The sequence below is a fragment of the Cervus canadensis genome, chromosome 2 (genome assembly GCF_019320065.1).
Source record: "Cervus canadensis isolate Bull #8, Minnesota chromosome 2, ASM1932006v1, whole genome shotgun sequence".
Taxonomy (NCBI): domain Eukaryota; kingdom Metazoa; phylum Chordata; class Mammalia; order Artiodactyla; family Cervidae; genus Cervus; species Cervus canadensis.
Genome location: NC_057387.1, coordinates 40,803,728 through 40,825,349, shown reverse-complemented (window position 1 = coordinate 40,825,349; position 21,622 = coordinate 40,803,728). Strand labels below are relative to the sequence as shown.

At 38.4% G+C, this 21,622-nt stretch overlaps 1 protein-coding gene across 1 annotated transcript; it reads left to right on the top strand.

The window, feature by feature from the left end:
• Positions 1-90: 90 nt before the first annotated feature.
• On the top strand, positions 91-20,278 carry LOC122436632 (vascular cell adhesion protein 1-like). Its single transcript, XM_043460516.1, has 9 exons — positions 91-286; positions 1,033-1,311; positions 3,635-3,955; positions 5,443-5,709; positions 9,485-9,760; positions 11,813-12,133; positions 13,223-13,489; positions 15,408-15,674; positions 19,375-20,278. The coding sequence occupies exons 1-9, from the start codon at positions 223-225 to the stop codon at positions 19,533-19,535; spliced, it is 2,223 nt and encodes a 740-aa protein (XP_043316451.1). The 5' UTR covers positions 91-222; the 3' UTR covers positions 19,536-20,278.
• Positions 20,279-21,622: the final 1,344 nt, after the last annotated feature.

Below are 21,622 nucleotides of genomic sequence, written 5' to 3'. Positions count from 1 at the left end.
GTTAAACTTTTTTTCTGGCTCTGCTCCAGGTTTCCCCTTGAAGGGATTTTCCTCTGCTTCTGCATCTCTGCAACAAGACCCTATATAAAGAGCTGACTTTCTATTTCATTCCTCACCGAACCTCACTGGCTTTAGGAGCTCAAGACTCTTCCCAGGAACCTTCAAGAGGAACAGAAAGAAGCGTTTTGGAATCATTATTTTCTCATAAGAACAGCAGCGTAAATGCCTAGGAAGATGTTTGTGATCTTTGGCGTCTCAAATATTCTTTGGATGGTGTTTGCAGTTTGTAAGTTCTCCTTGATTTGTTCCAAATGCTAGTATTCCATTTTAGCCCTGACTTTGACTTCAGTCACTTTGTTATGATAATAAAGAAAGGCAATGTGTGTGCTTCGTCATTTGTGTCCAACCCCTTGCAACCCCATGGACTGTAGCCCACCAGGGTTCTCTGTCCATGGAGTTTCTCCAGGCAAGAATACTGGAGTGCATTGCCATGCCCTCCTCCAGGGGCTTTTCCCAACCCACGAATCAAACTCTGGTCCTCCTACATTTCAGGTGTGTTCTTTACTATCTGAGCCATTCAGGGAAGCCCTGGATTTTTAAAGAGTAAGAAAACTTAATTTAGCCTAACTTTTAATGTGCTACTGACTACTGCTATTAATATGTACCATTATATTGTCATAGTTAAAGCAGCAAAGTTGTTGTTTTTTGGATTTTTTCAATGTTGCGTGAGTAATTGGATTCTGTTTCTAGGAAGGTCTTTCTCTTTAGTTTCCTGAACTTGATAATGAGAAAAGCTTGGCTAGTGATAAAACAACTAATAAATGGGCATCAAGGTCAGAAGTGAGAATTCTCAGAAGCAAAGATGATTTTAACAACTTCTTTTGGCAGTGACTCCTGTGCTGCCCTGCGTTACTTAAAAGCAGTTTAGGAAAGAGATCAGTCAGATCTGGGTGTTATACTAGAACAGAGAAGGAGAAGTAGAATACTAAACAAACCAGTGGTAAGCTTGCTTTTCTCTTTTTGCCTTCACAGCTCAAGCTTTCAAAGTGGACATGTTCCCAGATGAATCTAAAATTTTTGCTCAGATTGGTCACTCTGTTTCACTGACTTGCAGCACAGAAAGCTGCGAGTCCCCATCATTTTCTTGGAGAACTCAGATGGACAGTCCACTGAACGGGAAGGTGAGAAATGACGGGACCAAATCCACGCTGATCATGGATCCTGTTAGTTTCGGGAATGAACACCAGTACCTGTGCACAGTGATTTGCGGGGCTGTAAAACTGGAGAAAGCAATCCGAGTGGAGATCTACTGTGAGTACTTCAGCTAATGTTTGATTTTCTCTCCATTTTGCTTTAAAATAAATTTTGTAAAAGGATAATTTTAAAGGAAAAAAAAGAAAAAGGATACTCATGTCCAGATTCTTGGCTAGGGGACAGAGTGCAGCAAGAAATCTAGAAAACAGCTGAATCTACCACCAGACTAGAGACCCAGATCTTGGCTTCTGTTTCCAACTCTGCCACGAATATGGTGACCACGGGTGAGGTTCAACTTCTCTAGGCTTCAGTTTTCTTAAACATAAAGTGAAGTTCTTTAAGATTCTTTTTATTTTATTTGTGTGTGTGTGTGTTTAAGTTGATTCAATTGGTTTCTTACATGTTTACTTGGCCATATGTCAAATGACTTATGAATTCCATACTTCAGGGATTTTCTATTTATTCTTATGCAATTTGGTACTTAAAATTAGTTTAAAGTTTAAGGAGGAGATATATAATTTAATACTGGGCTTTGGTACAAAATCTTCCCCCTTAGACAGAAGAAAAATATCTGCAAACTTTTCACTCATTTGACTTCGGCTGAGATAAATTTAGAAGGTTTTATTTCTGTTTTTGTTTGGTGCCATTAAGTCTTAATGCTCAACAGCTTAACCTCAAGGATATTTGGAAAATGAACTCGATTTGCCTAGTGAATGTGAATGAATAGCCTTTGTTTACTAGCCCACCAAAATGTATTTCAATCCATTCTCAATCCAGCAAGAAAGTTAGCAAAAAGGAGTGAAAAAATAACCTGAAATACATCACTTGCATTCTGGTTACTGCTCCTGACAGAAAACAGGAATCCTTGATAGTCATCTCTTTAGGAAGACCTTATTTGAATATCTTTTCTAATTATGTTGCTTTTCTTTTGCTATTGTGGAGCTCAACTTGGTCCAATAATCTTAACTGATTCTTCAATAATCCCTTATGTAGCTAATGCTTCTCAAGAAACTGTGCTTGGCCAGCTGCTTTCAATTATGCTGGTTGTACATGCAGAGTTTATGTCTGTGAAGCCTTCTGAGCTCCATGAAAGGCTCCCTTATGTAAATACAGGGGAAAGTAGCCAGTTCTTACATTATGTGACAGCAAACTTTGTGGATTATAGGCGCATTTCTTTCAGAATACAAGGGACAAAATTATTGGTGGAAAAATGAGAAGTACTGTTTCTTCACATAGCAAATTTTTGCCACTTCCTTTGCCTCTCCTTGCAGGAACCAAATAGTTGAAGATTTAAGAATGAAAATCAAGGCCCTTCTGGCTTTAATTATCTTGCCTGAAATTTCTTTTTTTTTTTTCCTTTAAGAGTGTCTGTCTTTCATTATGTTTAATAGTCCTGTCTCCATTCCACATTTGATTGTAATATTTTTTAGAGTTGGGACCTTTGTATTCTTCTTATTTCACAGTCTTGAATCAAGCCAGTATGTTATCATCATGGCGGTTTGCAATGGAAAGAAGCCTTGCAAAGAAAGCAATGGCTCGTTGAACTAGTGCTTTCCTTGACTTTAAAAATTTCAAGTGGAATATTAGTTAGATGTTGAGTTAGACATTTTGGGAGGCAAATCTGCCTTCCATAATTTAAAGATTGAACAGATGTATGTTTCTGGTGGATGAATGCCTGTTCAAAAGCCAATTATTTAGAGTTGCTCTTTTCATTTCTTAGCATATCTTGCCTAATAATTATTCTTTGCAATGATATTTTAAGCTTCAGGTTCCTTATCTGTAAGATGAAGTATATCTACCCTGACCAAAATAAAAGCCTGTGATATAACATAATGATAAAAGACTGTGATATAACATAATGAAAGTCCCAGTAGTCATATGGAATAATAAAAGTCTTGAGTTTAAATCCCAGCATCACCATTACTAGCTGTGTGACCTTAGGAAAGTTATGCAAATGTGCTGAGTCTATGCTTTCATAATCTATGAAATGTGGTATCTATTTCTTAGGGTTGTTGTGAGTATAAAATAAAGTCATCAATGTTAAATGAATAGCACAGGGATGGGCACATAGCAATATTCAATAAACATAAGTTTCTTCTCCCTCCTTTTACTCTGGCAACATGCAACCCTTTGTACATGCAGGATCAGAACTGAAGAACTCTTTAACAGGTTGTTCTGATTTTGAATGCACCCCAAACCATGAAAGGGTATTTAAACAATTCATTCTGCTGTATTAAGATTGTATTCACAAAAATATTAGACTCAAAAAAAAAAAAAAAAAAAAAATATTAGACTCAGATTACATTGATTTAAATCAGTAAGGGACTTTATACAATATGAACAAAAAATCCACATGCATGTACTCGTTTGACCTTTGCAGCTTTCTCTAAGGATCCAGAGATTCATTTGGGTAGCTCCCCAGAGGTCGGGAAGCCAGTCACAGTCACGTGTTCGGCGCCTGATGTTTACCCATTTGAAAGGCTGGAGATAGAGTTGTTGAAAGGCAACCGTTCCATGAAAATACAGGATTTTCTGGAGCCTTCAGAAAAAAAGGCCCAGGAAACAAAGAGCTTGGAAGTGATCTTCACACCTACTACTGAGGATATTGGGAAAGCTCTAGCTTGTCAAGCTACATTACACATTTATGATGATGATTCTCCACCCAAAGTAAGGAAAACTACCAAACAACTGGAAGTCTCCAGTAAGTACTTGTGTCTGTCTATGGGAATCTACTCTTGGATGCACACAGCAATAAACCGAGCAGCTACAGTCAAGAAGAAACAAGTTTGTAGTTTTTATACCATTTTGATTCACTGAGAGCATAATTCTTGTCAAACTGCATAATTCAAAAAAAAGCACACCCAATTAGGGTTGAGAAAAGTTGAGCTTGAATTCTGTCTCCATTAACTGTGAATTAGAGTCACTTAATTTCTCAGTCTAGCAAAGGAGAATAATGATAATACCACCTGATTGGGGAGCTTCCCTGGTGGCTCAGTCGGTAAAGAATCTGCCTGCAATGCTGGAGACCAGGGTTCTATCCCTGGATTGGGAAGATCCCATGGAGAAGGGAATGGCAACCCACTCCTGTACTCTTACCTGGAAAATCCCATGGACTGAGGAGACGAGTGGGCTATAGTCCATGGGATCAGAAGAGTCGGACCCGACTTGATGATTAAATCACTGCCACCTGATTGGGTAGTGAGAAATAATAGGCTCAAGTGATAAAATGTTTTAAATTATGTTTTGTAAACTCTTATATCATGCCTTGAAATATCAAGGTATAGAAGTTTTACAAGCAGCACTTAGTCTGTGTGTGAGTGTATGTGTGTGTGCATACCTGGACACGTGTGCATGGGGTGGGAGAGAGGAGATGAGATTTGATTGTCTCCATTCTCTCGGAGATGGCTGGGGGAGTTGAGGCAGTCTTGTAATCCCAAAGTGTGTGTAGGAGTGACTCACTGTGCTCTGTTCTAGATTAAAATGCTCTTGTCTTCTCTGGACACCATAGTTAAAAGGAACATTGCCTCTACAGTATGTCTAGCTGAGACAGAATGAGATGGAAAGGATTTTATCAATGTTTTGAGAAGAACAGTCAGAAATAGGAGATATTTTTCCTAGAGAATATAAAACTTGGAAATGAGGGCTATAATTAAGTATTTGAATGACTGTCATGTAGAAGTGGGATTTGGATTATTCCTTAGCAATAGAGGACTGAACTATGACCAGTGTATAGAAGTTAGTTACAAAGAGAAAGATTTCAGCTCAATAGAGGGAAATGTTCTAATAATCAGAGCTGTCCAAAAATCAAATGGACAATATTTACTATAAGGCAGTAGATTGTCTTGTACACTGAAAGTGTTAAAGCTGACTTGCATGAACATTTGGCAAGGAAGCTGAGCTAGAATTTATACCTTACCTGGGAGGTTGAACCACATAATTCTAAGGGTTTTTCTTAATTTCTGAGTATCTATGGCCACCTGAAAACACCAAACATCAAAAAAAGTAACTCCATCAAATCAGTCAGAAACTGGACTGACTAATTTTTATGACTCAGCAATTCTTTATGCTAGTTTGGCAGAGTATGTCCAATTGAGAAAGCTGTAAATACAGTCTATGAGAGAAACACAGTGGCCCTGTGGGACCATTATGATGCTTAGCAATGACTAATTCTGTGCCCTGCCTTCTCAGTCTCACCCAAAGACACAGCTATATCCGTGGATCCATCCACAAGGCTGCAGGAAGGCGACTCTGTGACGATGACGTGTACCAGTGCAGGTCTACCAGCTCCCCGGATTCTCTGGAGCAAGAAATTAGACAATGGGAATCTACAGATCCTTTCTGAGAATGCAACTCTCACTTTGATTTCTATGAGGGCAGAAGATTCTGGGATTTATGTGTGTGAAGGAGATAACCCTGTTGGGAAAGACAGAAAAGAGGTGGAATTAATTGTTCAAGGTAAGCAGAAATTGAAAAAGGTGCCATCATTCAGATTTAAGCAATAGTGAAATAACTTCAATGCCAGAAATACTTCATTGTGTTTTGAGTGAGTGAGTGAAGTCTCTCAGTTCTGTCCAACTCTTTGCGAGCCCATGGACTGTAGCCTGCCAGGCTCCTTCGTCCATGGAATTTTCCTGGCAAGGGTACTGGAATGGGTTGGCATTTCCTTCTCTGGGGGATTCTCCCAACCCAGGAATCGAACCCAGGTCTCCCACACGGCAGGCAGACTCTTTACCATTTGAGTTACCGGGGGAACCCTCATTATGTTTTACGATGATCCATTTGACTGTTCTGTACTGTAGCACAATTATATACTCACCTTACTCATGCTTTTTGGATGAAATCTTTCCTGCCAGAGCTTCCATTAGTTCTGCTGTTTTGGTTCCTTTTCATTTCTCATCATTCTTTCATTGCTTCAACCCTTGGCTTTCTCTCTTCCTTCTGTCCCTTGTATATTAGTATTCTGTTTCCCATGTCTAGTCCTCCTCCCTTGTCACTTCCAAGATTTGAGCTATGTATTATTGATATATGTTGTTTACTCTGAAATTTGTGCTCCTATTCCATATCATCAAAACCTGTTGGTTCTACTTCAAAATGATCCCTCCAAGAATCTAACCTCTATTCTTCAAACCTCTTGCCATAGCTTTACTTCATCATCTCTCCTTTGGGCTCTTGAAAGATATTCTTAAATAACATTCACTGACCATCAGCTATATCCCAGGCACTTTACATATGTTTCCTGTGATCTTTAAGAAATGACTAAGGAGTAAGTACTTTGTATTCATTTTAGTGCTGAGAGAATAGTGTCTCACAGAGATTAATAATGACCCTTATTTATTGTACATCTAATACTTGCCAGGAGTTTCCTTGCTACTTTATAAATGCTACCACTTTAGTTTTTGCCACAACCTTTTGAGGTGAATGAAAGCTCAGGCTCAGAATAGTTCACAACTTGCCATGTCACATAACTCATTAATGGCATTTACTGTGATTTTAACATGGACCCATTTAGCCTCCAAACTCCATGATTTTTTAACCATGGCTAATTGTTTTAAAATGGTCGCCCTACTATCATTCTGTCCCCCGGCATAATCCTATGTACTGCTACCAGAGTTATCTACTTGAAACAAGAAGACTGCATGTTTCATATGACTTCAACTTGACCCTAATTGCATATAAATTAAAACCCACATTTCCTAAAGTAGTTGCATAAAACTCTTCAGAATTTAGTCAGAAATGACCTTTGCGTCTTTGTGGTTGACTCTGTGTCTGTTTATGCTATAACTTCTGCTTCGAGTGTCCTTTCCTTCCTTATCTGGCAAAGTTTTAGCCATCCGTCAAGATCAAGCTCATGTCAGCCTCCCAATTCCAGTTTGTGTTAGGCACAGCTAGTTTTTGATCCCTTCATGTACCTTCAACACTTTTTATGAACTTGTATGTGCTTTTGTTCAGTTTAACATGTATTAACTAAGGTGCCTTGTCCAAGAATCGAAGAATTGTGCTTGGTACTGGGGGTACAGACATAAAAAGTCACAGTGATTACCCTAGAGGAACTTATAATCTAGAGATTGGCAGATGTATAAATAGATAATTTAAATATTTTTAGTAAGAGCCAATACTTAGGTAAGTGTGTCTTTCCACTAAACTGACTGGCAACTCCTTAAAGTTAGGGACTGGTGTGTGTGGGTGTGTGTGTGTTTTACAAGTGCCTGCCATGTAGTAGGTGCTCAGTAGATACTGAATGAATAACTTGTGAACATAAATTAAAAAACATACTTTTGAAATATGAAAACATGGAATTTGAACTTGCATGGCTAAAAAGATACAATTCAAACTCTCTCAAAAGATGAACCCGTTTGCTTTTAGGTCAGCATTTTTCAAGAAACCAGGGAAAACATTACACTGATAAAAGCATGTAAAGCTAATCTTTGATCTGGAATAACTTCTACCCCATGATTAGCTGTATCCCATTTCAATGTGAAAAGGAAACGTGTTCTGGGATTAGGCAGTGCTGCTTTTCATTTTGCATCACGGGACATTAGCAACCTTAAGTGCTGAAGAGAGAATTGAACTTCAGTTATCTTAGACCTGGAAGATCTTCTGGAGAAGTGGAGAAGGAAATGGCTACCCACTCCAGTATTCTTGCCTGGAGAATTCTGTGGACAGAGGAGCCTGGAAGGCTATAGTCCTTGGGGTCACAAGGAGTTGGACACGACTGAGCGACTAACACTTTTTTTCTATCTCACAGTTACTCTTTCAGGAGTCATGAGTTTACACAGCAACATATGCAGCCACGGTAAAACACAGTCTGAGACTGTTCACAGGCAGGAAGCAGATCTTTACGTTCTCCATTCTCACACTAGCATATAAGGAATTCAGAAACACTGGTTATTGTTCTAAATGAACTTTCTCCTTCAAAAATCTGATAGCATGTCAGTTTGTTATGGTAATTTGAGGGAAGCATTCTTTGGAAGATACCATAATGGCCGTGTTAGACAAACCAAACTGAAAAAAATCTTCTGGCACGGATGAGAACCCTTCAAAATGTAGTGCCTTTGGATTACGTATATGCTGTGATTTCTTTTTTCTATCTCTAGCCAGCTCTTTACAAGGGCGAGTTTTAGTGAGTTTTCTGTGAAGTCTCATCTGTCACTTTTAGAGGCGCCCAACCACTCCCACTTTTGCTAGGGGAATAGAGTCAAGATTTAAAATTCGTCTTCTCCCTAGACAGTAGTCATCCCAAAGCAGCTGGGGTGCCCCGCGGGGATTGCATTGGCAGTCAAAGAACTTTGCTAGATATTTCAGATTTTTCGCCCTGCATTTCAGCCATTGAAATAATTGTAAAGTATCTTTATGTTGTATTAAGCAAATTTAAGAGGTGGCTTGCATACCCCTTTAATGCTTAGATTTTGACTTTGCCGTGTGATTCTGAAATCATACTTTTCAGTGTGATTTCAGTATGTGTTTTCAGTGGGATTCTATGTGACTTTCATGTTACAACTTTGTTCTGTTGATACAGAAGCTCTAAATACTGGTCTGTTACAGGTATTGTTTCTAATCAGAAGCCATATTTATATAGCTTTTTTTCAGTACTTTCCTTAGATTTGGTTTTCTGTCCACCTGAGGATATTTTGGTTTAGTTGTTCAAGTGAAAAGCTGGGATCTTAAATCAGACTCACCTGGTTTCAAGTCCTAATTTTGCCACTTGCCGTTTGGATGAAGTTATTTTTCCTCAAGAAGAAATGGGAGGAGGAGGAAAAGGAGGAAGGGAAGGAAAATAAGGAAAAGTAGAATGAGACACTGAGAGTCAAGAAGAAGAAGCAATGATACCAGATCCTGAAGTTGTGTGGATTAAATGAGATAATATTCAAATATGTAATGTGGTTTAAGCAGTGCTTGACACACTGGAATCTTATATTTTTGAGCTTTTGTCCCTCGGTTATAAGAATATGATAAACACATTTAAGTGGAGAATGAATTTTTGTTATGAAAAGGTGCCAATCTCTGTCTTGACTCATTTTTATCCCTGTTCATTCTGTTGAATGAATGAATCACAGCGTCTTGTATGTTTGTTCTTAAAAGATGTGGTTCCCTTCCTGAAAGCCCCAATGTGGAAAGGAGTAGTATATTCTTGGCACAGATGTTAGCTAAAAAGAAGTCAGAAAAAAAAAAACTGTATGTTGAACTTTGGTGAAAGAATTTTATTTTTGTCTTGTTCTTTTCTCCCCACCAGAGAAAATGTTTACTGTTGAGATCTCTCCTGGACCCCAGATTGCTGCTCAGATTGGCGACTCAGTTGTGTTGACCTGTGATGTCAGGGACTGCGATGCCCCATCTTTCTCTTGGAGAACGCAAATAGACAGCCCCCTGAACGGGAAGGTGAGGACCGAGGGCTCCAAGTCCACGTTGACCCTGAGCCCTGTGAGTTTTGAGAACGAACATTTCTACCTGTGCACTGTGATGTGTGGGCAAAGGAAACTGGAAAGGGGAATCCAGGTGGAGCTCTACTGTAAGTAGATTTCAAAATTGTTTACTGTTTTTGTTGTTGTTGTTGTTGTTGTTCCCGGTTCCATTGAAAGAAGCAAAATGCAAATCTGTGATACACGACAAGGTCTTTGTGTTTAGGAAGGGAATTTAGCATTGGGAATGGTTCTCAAATCTCCAAACCAAAGATTTTGATGCAACTTTGATGTATATATTTCATAGTAAATATTACACATGAATCCAGCATCCCTGATCCTTAGGTTGTGTCTTGTCTATACTCTCTCATCATGGACTTGAACATACTGCATGTCCCCTGCTACCCACCCTACTCTGGTTGTATATGGTGTGTACAGAGATGGTTGTATGCAAAGAGTAGAAACAGTGCCCATTCAGATAATGGGGTGGGATGACGAATTATTCGAATTGGAGGGTGAGGCCCAAAACTACTGTTTTAAAGGTACATTTGAAAGCTGATTAGCAGGATGGAGACATGAGGCAATGGTGAGCAGGAGAAAACCTGGGAGTTAGAATGATCACCAGGGATGGTTAGTGCAGCAACTCAGGTGAAAAGAAGCACCAGAAGATCGCACTAGATTTGAGTATTGATTTATACCACATACATATACTACACTTCTTCTTGCTATTCCTGTCACCTTAACAAAATCATAGAGCTTCAAATCTCTATGAATTGACATTGCTGGAATTCCTCAGTTTATAATGAATGAGGACAAGATATGCAAAGTGATCAGAAAGTTCCCTGGTGGCTCAGATGGTAAAGAATCTGCTTGCAATGCAGGAAATGCGAATTCAATCCCTGGGTCAGGAAGATCATTTGGAAGAGGAAATGGCAACTCAATCCAGTAGTCCTGTCTGGAGAATTCCACAAACGGAGGAGCCTGGGGGTCTACATAGTCCATGGGGTTGCATAGAGTCAGACATGACTGAGTGGCTAAGCACAGCACACAGCACACACATTCTGCCTTGTTTTTATTCAGCAGAATCCAAGAGAACAATTGTGGATATTTTCCTCCAGAAATCCTGCCAAACTTGTGTTACCCCTCAAGATTTTGCTCAAAATGAGTTAGAGTATGTCTGTAAAGGGATTTGAATCTCTCAAAAGACAGGTTAATTTATTGCTTTATCATATTACCAAGAGTCCAGGAGCCGCTGATGCAGCATACTCCCAACAGCAATGAGAACCAGCAGTGAAGCCTTGTGGTCATGTGGAAACATTAGAGAATCTGTCACTTGACAACATTTTGCTTCAGGAGAAAAAAATTTTAGCATTGCTCTTGATAACTGTTCTCATCTTACTTTTGTTGATTTGTATCAAGATGTGTTATAAATATTACTTAGAATCTGAATCTCTTATATTTTTTTTCTGAACTACAAGTATTATTCAAGAAACATTTAAAACTTTTCTGCCTAAACCTGGCCATTCGAAATTAAAATGTCTAAATTGCTTGGCTCTGTGAAACCAAGCCTGGGCTCTGAGCTCAAGGAAATAGGAATTCTGATCTCAGCTGGGTGACTTACTAGATATGATGTCAAATGGCAGACTCTTAACCTTTATAAGTTTAATAAGTCTCCCTAGCTATCAAATACATTCTCTGTGTGTTTTTCTAGCTTTAAAATAAGTTAATACCCATTAGATTACACTGTTTTGAAGACTGAGATAGTAAATATTAAGTGACTAGCACATAATAAACATCCAATACATCATGGAAAATATTTAAAATGTTTAAAATGTATGTATACTAAGTAAGATGGTGGAAGCTGATATGTCCTTTGAAAAGACTAGTCCTTAGCTGTCAGCAAGACTGTATCACTAAGGAGTGAAGAGTAAGAAGTATATTTATTTCTTGATGATTTGATGTGCTAGGTATTTTTTGTTTCCAGCATTATTTATATTGATATTATAAATATTTATATTTAATGTTGTGATGTATCTATTAGTGATCATTTTATCCCAGGTGAATTAAAACCTTCACTTTGAGAACTTTGCATTTAATAAAGATTAGCTCTGTTTTTCTTCTAGTGTCACGTATAAACCTCATATTTTGCTTGATATTTGCAGCCTTCCCTAGTGATCCAGAAATTGAAATGAGTGGTCCGTTAGTGAGTGGAAACCCAGTCACTGTAAGCTGCAAGGTTCCTAATGTATATCCTTTGGACCGGCTGGAGATTGAATTGTTTAAAGGGGAGAGTATTATGATGAATAAAATCTTTTTGGAAGATTTAAGTGAGAAAGCCCTAGAGACCAAGAGTTTAGAGATGACCTTCATCCCCACCATTGAAGATACTGGAAATGTTCTTGTTTGTCTGGCTCAGTTACCTATTGATGAAATGGAATTTGAACCCAAACAAAGGCAGAGTACACAGATACTTTATGTTAATGGTAAGTACATGTATGATGTATCCACAATTTAATGTGAATTTTTTTTGATCATGTTTTACAGGTAATAGTTAACATGAAGTTCATAGTTAAAACCATTGTGAAATGAAATAATTGAAAAGAAACTGCAAAATAATGATTTCATATTAAAAAAAAAACCCTCAAACTTAAAGCAACTGTTTATTTGCTTATGATTCTAAGCTGGTAGTTTGGGAAGAGGTCAGATGAGCAGTTTATTCAATATGGTATCAGATGAACACACATGTTCATTTTCAGTCTGTTGGAAGTTCAGTGGGGGATGGTCTCAGGTAGCCTCACTTCCAAGCCTGGGCCTTCTCTGGGGGTGCCTGGGCCTTCCTTTCTTCATATTGAAGAGAAGTAGCATAGATTTAGTCACAAGAGTGCAGGGCTTCAAGAGAGTGAAAATGAAGGTGGCTTCTTGGGGCCTAAGCTTGAAAGTCCTACAGAGTTACTTCTTCTAGGGTATATTGTTCAAAGTTAGTCACAAGGACAGCCTAGATTCAAGAGGTAGAAAAATAGAGTCTACCTTTTCATAGTTCATGTTCATGTTTAATGTACTATAAATGTCAATACACACTATCACTGACCATCCATTTTTTTGGCAGCAAGAATGTCTCTATAGATTTTATTTCCATTAAAAAATATCCATGATATGTTCATATTCTACTCTGGATCATTCTGTATAGGGCTTCCATGGTGGGTCAGTGGTAAAGAATCTGTCTGCTAATGCGGGAGACTGGGCTCAATCCTTGCGTTGGCAATATCCCCAAGAGAGGAGATGGCAACCCACGTCAGTGTTCTTGCCTGGGACACCCCATGGACAGAGAAGCCTGGCAAGCTACAGTCCATGGGGTCACAAAGAATCAGACATGACTTAGGGACTAAACAACAAAAACAATCATTTTGTATCTGCTAAAGTAAATGAGGGCAGAAAACTCCTTTGGTAAAGTTATCAAGGTTTATAAACTGTTCTAACCCACAAATACATAGCCAAGTTTTGCAACACTGATAAAAACTCTTTGGAACTCGGGGTGTAAACAGCCAAGCTAACAAGTGTCTCTACCTTTTCAGTTGCTCCCAGGGATACAACCATCTTGGTCAGTCCCTCCTCCATCCTGGAGGAAGGTAGTTCTGTGAATATGACATGTGCTAGCGATGGCCTTCCAGCTCCCAAAATCCTGTGGCACAGGCAGTTAAGTAATGGGGATCTACAGCTTATTTCTGAGAATGCAACTCTCACCTTCACGTCTACAAAAATGGAAGATTCTGGTATTTATGTCTGTGAAGGCATTAACCAGGCTGGAATAAGCAGAAAAGAAGTCGAATTAATTATCCAAGGTGAGCTAAAGTGATTAAATGAGTTATTAGCACTATTCTTATTTTGGTTATGTTACTGGTTTTGAATAAAGTCCTTTTAAAACAAATTTTCTAAAACAAAATGCACTGAACATTTTGAAGAGCTCTGCATGGAAATCTGGAATAGTACTTCTTCATGAACCATTCCAAGTCACTTATCCTAAAATTCTTTCAACCTCAAGTGGAAGGCTATCTCCAGGAACTATGCCAAGAGTTCCAGTTACAGTTATGATGAAGCATTGATTATGGTGTTGAAAAAAGGATAGGAAGATGTATATACATATTTTGGAATTACTTAGGGCCCAGGTGGCACTAGTGGTGAAGAACCTGCCTGACAATGTGGGTTAAATGTAAGAGACGTGGGTTGGATCCCTGGATGTGGAGGATCCCCTGGAGGAGAGCATGGCAACCCACTCCAGTGTTCTTGTCTGGAGAATCCCATGGACAGGAGGGCCAGGCGGGCTATGCTCCATAGGGTCACAAAGAGTTGGACATGACTGAAACAACTTAGCACCTAGCATACAAAATCAACTTATCTAACTGGATTAAATTCCTCATGGTGATCTCGTAAAATGACTGCTAGGGATTGCTTAGAAGCCTAAGAAGGCTCTTAAATCTTTTATAAATTCTGAGATTGAGTAGCAGTGACCTTTCACTCCGATTCATCAATTTAATGGCATAGAATCACTAGGATGGATTAAGTTAGGAGATCCAGACCCATTCTTTTCAGGTTGGAGAAGCAAAACTGAGAACAAAATAATTTCTAGTTGACAGGTTGAAGCTCTAGGCAGTTTTGGGCAAAGTCATGAAGTAGTCAATTTGGATTTCCCTCATACCTTCCCTTTTGGGGTTTGAGGTCCTCTTCTTCACTAGGGCTGTCAGTTCTTCTCTTATCCCTTGGTATTATTTCCACTAAGGTGTTAGTGACTGTCTTGTTACCTTGTTACAATAATTATTTGTATTTTAAAGGAAAGGAAGAAACTTGGAAGAGCAATGCACTACCCTGAAGAAAGCTCTTAGGATGTAGCTTTGGTTGAGGAAAGAGAATCAAGTCACAAAGCAAATAATCTTAATGGGAACCTCACTTATAAAATGGTGATGTGGTACCTCCCTCCACAGGTTGCATATTAACAGAGATGTTGTATGTCAGATACTAAACCCAGGATAACAACTGGTGTGTTAAGGATTGTAAGAGCCATCTCTGCACAGCTTAATTTCTTGATCTGGAATGGTCTAGCTCAAAACTCAGAAGCCTTTTATACTTCAAGAAATAGTTGCACAATTTAGTGAACCCCCCAAAAATGTTATTTTCCACATTTGAAATCGCCAACTGTTTTTAAACACCCATTCATTGGCTAAGGATGGGTAAGAATTACATTAAGGCTGAGGCCCCAAACTTTTTGGCACCAAGGTCTGGTTTTGTGGAAGACAGTTTTTCCATGGGTTGGGGAGGGGGCTCATTTCAGAGTGATTCAAGTGCAGTAGGGTTCATTCTTCTATGAGACTCTAATGTTGCCACTGATCTGACAGGAGGTGGAGCTCAGGTGGTAGCCGTGGGGTGGGATTGTAAATATAGATGAAGCATCACTTGTCTGCTGCTCACCTCCTGCTCTGTGACTGGGTTCCTAATAGGACACAGATTGGTACAAGTCCATGGCCTGAGGGTTTGGCACCCTTGTATAAGGGACATGAAGGAAGCATGAGATGTCTTCTTTTATTAAAAATATGACCATTTATAAGAATCCAGTAAATGTTTGACTTCTTTAATTGCCCCTCTAAATATTTAATGCAAACAGTAAGCACAAATACCATCTTGACAACTATTGTTGCTGTCATTAAATTAATATGGAATGTGTTTATATTTCATTCAATCAGAGGTATCTTTAAATTCTTTCCACAGTTGCTCCAAAAGATATACAACTTACAGCTTTTCCCTCTGAGAGTGTCAAGGAAGGAGACACTGTCATTATCTCCTGTATATGTGGGAATGTTCCCCCAACTTTGATAATTTTGAAGAAAAAAGCAGAGACTGGCTACACAGTGCTACAGTCTACAGATGGTGCATATACCATTCACAGGGCTCAGTTAGAGGATGCGGGAGTATACCAATGTGAATCCAAAAATGAAGTTGGCTCACAGCTAAGAAGCCTAACACTTGATGTTAAAGGTTAGTTTGGGTTTTTTTTTTGTTTTTTGTTTCTTGTTATATTTAATAACAGGTCTGAAGCTTTGTGGATTGTAAAGAATTTCAAGGGTTAGATGAATGAGTTGGCAAAACGGAACTGAATTCCATGTCGATTATGGTTATTTCTTAGTGTTTCCTAAAATAATCATGTACAGGTTCTCTGTCCTAAGGAGTTTAGCCAGGTTGTTGACATTTATCATAAATCAGTGTTGAATTGCCATTTGCTACTTGAAACATTGACAATTCATCGTTGGTCTCTGAGGTCTTTCATTTCTTGTGTGTTTAAATGTATTTTCAAAACCTTTCTTTGGGAGTTATAGGGAAACTAAAGAAGTAGAATTGGCACATGGAAAAAGAAAGGTTTATCTAGACCCTTTTCCTTCCTACCCGAAGAGCGTGTCACTCTCTGAATAAGAAGTGACTGCATATTTTCCAGATTAACTCTTTTCTGGATTTAAGAATGATGATCTTAATGCTGAACAATGTAAAGGAGTCTATAGACTACAGAATTATTCCTTAGAATATCTAAGCTCCTAGTCCATCCTGCTGTTTTCTGATGGAGAAAGGGAGGGAGGGGGCCACGGCCCCCAGCAGAGGAATTTCAGGGGCCAGCTTAATTTCAGTCCATCTGTGAACTCACAGTAGGATCTGTTGATCTTATCTGTGAAAGTAGTAAGTGTCAGCGTTTATTGCTCAGTCTTCCACTCCTTGAGTGGTAAGGAGCTCCCACTGTGTACTGGAAGCCAAACTTGAAATAAACATGATTGTGAACAAATGCAACTCTTAAGAGCCTTTGGCACTGGGCTCCCAGAGATAACAACTATCAATGTAAAGAGAATTTAAATCTGGGTCAGAAATTGGGTTCAAATTTTACTCATCTCATCGAATCTCTCAAGATTACAAGCTTTCCCTTGTTTTCTGTCTTCACAATACCTCCTCGAAACACAACAATATCCCCTGTATCATGTCACTCAAAATGACACAGGAGTGTATATAATCAGTGCTTCCAGATTTCTGGATGATTGAGATCTCAGTTATGAGTAGGTTGAAATTCATCTATTGCTATTTAATCCTTGATGTCTCCAGACCACCTTTAATTAAGCCTGGTTCCAGGGACTTGGATTCCTAAAGTGAAGTCGCTCAGTCGTGTCCGACTCTTTGCAACCCCATGGACTGTAGCCTCCCAGGCTACTCCATCCATGGGATTTCTAGGCAAGAATACTGGAGTGGGTTGCCAATCTTCTCCAGGGGATCTTCCTGACTCAGGGATCAAACCTTGGTCTCCTGCAGGCAGACTATTTACCATCTAAGCCATCAGGGATTCCTAACATTTTCATTATTCTTTTTGTAGTCAGTGATTCTCTTTTAAAGACGTATCAAAGCGTCTTCTCTTTTTAAGTTTCTCATACATTGTTGTCTTTTCTAATTGCTTTATTAAGTTGATAACTTTACATATTTGCTATTTTTCACTCATTACTTAAATGAACAATTAAAGCACATTGTGGGTACTCGGCTAGAACCCCCAAACTAAATATGGTTTCAACTAACTACAAATGAATGGAAACAAAATTTGACGTTTTCCTGGGAATTTTGAACTAGTTATCCTTTGCATTTAGCTGAGATTGTAAACTAATTTTGGTTTGTTTTGCTTTAGAAATACATTTGCTCAAATATATTTCAATGATAAAAATGTTTGGGAGTCTTTAGAATTTTCAGTATTGATACGGTTAATAGAAAACTATATTTGAAGGTTGCCCTGGTAACCAACTCAGCAGCAAATTTGTACTTTACTGCAGATGCCTGAGGGGAAAAACCAAAGGCAAAAGACAGTATAATACTTATTAAGTTGAAAACAATAGGATCAGAAATACCATTGCCTACCATGTCATCAATACTGATGCCTAAGCATAATTATGATAATGAATGTCATTAAAATATTACTCTCATACTCTTAGTTCTACCCTAGTAAGGAAAAGTAGAAAAATAGGGTAATTATCATTATGTTTATGATGAAGTTTTTTTAACTTCAATAATTCAAAAATCAGCTTCCCTTCATCTGACCCTAGTGATTCTTTTCTTCTTGGTTGACTTCTGGTGATTAGAAACCTCTAGAAGTAAAGCAATGATTATCAATGTCAAATCATTCATTTCTTCTAGAACAAAAACAATATAGAAGCCTCTTGAAGAAACTTACTATTTATGAGGTCATACTGTGCTGTGCAAGAATAAATATAAATAGAGATGAATCGCCAGCAAATATCATGCTGTCTTCTTCAGATGTTCTTATAAGGTTAAAATGTTAAATACTATTGTAACTGTCAGACGATTTTTAGTGTAGTAGAAAGAGTGCTAAGAGTTCTTTGCCTGGAGAATCCCAGGGACGGGGGAGCCAGTGCGCTGCCATCTCTGGGGTCGCAGAGTCGGACACGACTGAAGTGACTTAGCAGCAGCAGCAGCAGCAGAAAGAGTATTAATTTAAAAGTTTTGTGACACTATTATTTTATGAATTCAGTTTATGACTAAATGACAATGACAGGATGTAGAAGGAAAACAATATATATTGTTATTCGAAAGATATTATTGGGGAAAGAAAAGATATTTATTGGATGCAAGCTACTTCAAGCAGTGAGCCAGTTACTAGCTATTGAGTGGTGGATCAAAAGAAACTAGATACATGCCCTTATGTAATTCAGTCTGAAGGAGGGAACCAAAATTAATAGATAATCAAACACACAGATGTTTAACTATAAGTGGTGATGAGGGCTGTGAAGGGAAAATGTAGTGGGTTATAAAAGTATACAGGGGAAAAAGCGCATCGTTGTTGTTCAGTCACTTCTGTGTGTCTGACTGTTTGCATGCCATGGTCTGCAGCATGCCAGGCTTCCATGTCTTCACCATCTTCTGGAGCCTGCTCAGACTCAGGTCCATTGAGTCAGTGATGCCATCCAACCATCTCATCCTCTATTGCCCTCTTCTCCTCCTGTATGTTAAGTTCCTAATTTAGGCTGGTGGAAATGCAGGTCAGAGAATGCCTCTTTCAGGAAGTAACACTTAAGTAAAAATATAAAGCTATCCAGAGAACTTCATATTGTCAAGAAATGATATAAATGCTGAAGAGGAATTATGTATTAAGATGCCCTACTTCAGAGATACAAAATATAAAATTTTCTATATATTTCTAAAAAGGCCATTGGCAAGAATTCTTTCTCTTACTATCTCATACATGATGTTTGACTATAATGGTTGCACTGTAGGTATTTCAGGACCTTTCTTGGAGAATTGGTGAGTTATTTTAACTCATTAATAATCTGAGTCCTAGTTCTTTAGTACATACTTTTATTTCCCAAAGCAAACACTCTTGTCCCATTCTTACTCTTCTAAATGAGCCTTAAAAAGTCGCACCCTTCCTTCCATCCTGTTATTGGACCTGCATCTATGTGAATCTAAGTTTGTGGAAGTCAACAGGTGGCATCTTTAGATTCATTATGACCATAACAACTGCTCACTATGATTTGATTAATTCAGAGAAATGTGCATTTGAGTCCTGTTGGTTCTTGTCACTGGTTTAATTCACTTTTCTTCAGAAAACTAGTGGTCCTATTAAAATAAAACTTGTGACTGTTACTATTAAACAATTTCTTTTCATGCCAGACATTAATTGCATCATCTTGTTATTTTCCAGGAAGAGAAAGTTCCAAGGACTATTTTTCTCCTGAACTTCTCGTGCTCTATTCTGCATCCGCCTTAATATTAACTGCCATTGGAATGATTACCTACCTTGCTAGAAGAGCTAACATGACAGGGTCGTACAGTCTCGTAGAAGCACAGAGAACAAAAGCGTAGCTAATGCTTGAAACGTTCTACCAAAGACACTGTCAGTTCAGATCCTCGATACTGCTCATCATTCCATGAGGAAAACAGAAACTGGGAGTTCAGGCTTCCTTGAATGCAGTGAACGCTTGGAAAGAAACGGCTGCCTGTGGCCCTTACTGTAAACAAGAAGCCAAAGGAAAATTTCTGCTTAAAAACTAGGCACTGCCATTGAGGTGACTGGACTAATTTCTTGATGTGTATATACAATAACATGATTTGTATATATGTAAAACTATGCCGTAGCAAGGTTGCTTGGAATATCAGCACACTAGAGTCAATATATCTAAAATTATTAAAATGTTGCTTGAACTGATTGTTATAACTTAATGCATCTTCATATCAACTGGCAGCTGACCTATGTCATCTTTTTAATATTTTATTTCCTGTAACAAAATTTTATTCCTATAAAGTTCATAGGCAACAGTTTCATGTTGTGGGAAGATGCCAGGGTTTTATATTGTCATAGGCAAACGATAAACCAAGAGGGCACTGGGTTGACTTTCAGGTACTAAACACTTCAATCTATGGTATAATGGTTAACTGGATTTCTCTGGGTGGTACTGACACGGTACGGAGACATTTTTTGCTGTTTGTTCATCAGACTCGTGTAATTTTCCAAAGTGGTCTAAAAATGCAATTTCTTTTGATTTTCTTTTGTAAACGTTTAGGGTTTTTGGGGGGTTTTTTGTATAGTAAAGTGATGATTTCTGGAATTGAAAGAGTTGTGTGTTTATTTATTACAAGTTGCCTCCTTTAATCATGTTGTAACTGTTTTGGTAATGTCAAGTTCCAAATACCTGAGAGTTCAAACCCATAGAAATAATATCTACTTGAAATGTGCTCCTCACAGATAACTTTTATCAGAATTACCATGGGAACTTTACAGGTATTTACTTATCTTGGGGCCATCCTAACCTATTGAATTGAAATACCTGGTTTAGTAGCTTTGGAACCTGCAATTTAAAAAAAAATTTCTAAATATAGTATGCACAGAAAGAGTGAATGAAGATGAACATGGACATGTTAAAGGGTAGCAAGTAAACACCTGTACCATTAAAGCAAAGAGATAGAGCATTACTGTTCTTCAGAGCCTCTTAGATGTCATTCATTGATTGCAGCTCTGTTACTGAGGCTTCAACAAGATCTTGAATTGTACATTAACCTTTTCCCTCCATTCTTTGGGGATTTTATACCTATATGTGTTCTTAGTCATGTCCAACTCTTTGCAACCCCATGGACTGGAGCCTGCCAGGTTCTTCTGTCCATGGGATTTCCAGGCAAGAATATTGAAGTGGGTTGCCATTTCCTTCTGCAAGGGATCTTCCCGACCTAGGGATGGAACCCAGGTCTCCTGTGTCTCCTGCTTTGCAGGAAGATCCTTTACCCACTGAGCCATTGAGGAAGCCCTTATACATATATATTCTACTTCTTTATATATGTAGAAGTAGAATTGGCCTGGTGTGCTGCAGTATATGCAGTACATATATAGGTTAGAATATTGTTTTGTTTTCCAGCTTTTGAATCTTACATGCATGCCTGCTAAGTCACTTTAGCCAAGTCCAACACTTTGTTACCCCATGGGCTATAGCCCTCCAGGCTCCTCTGTCTATGGGATTCTCCAGGCAAGAATACTGGAGTGGGTTGTCATTTCTCCCTCCAGGGGATCTTTCCAACCCAGAGATGGAAACCCTGTCTCTTGTGTCTCCTGCTTTGGCAGGTGAGTTCTTTACCATTAGCACCACCTCAGAAGCCCCTAAATATAATCAAATGGTATATTTGATGGTGACTTTATTTTTCACTCAAAATTATGCTTTTGCTTAATTAATCCATATTGTTATATTTAGCTATGTATATTCATTATAAGATTTTGCCACAACTTATTTATATAGGATATATATATACTGTTAGTGGATATTTGGGCTGTTTACAGTTTTTACAATATGATCAAAATTTCTGTAAACACTGTCTTACATATTCCTGAATTACGTGTATGAATTAACTTAGGGTGCAAGAATTCCTCTAAAGTGTATGTATTCTAATGAAATGGCTGGATTGCA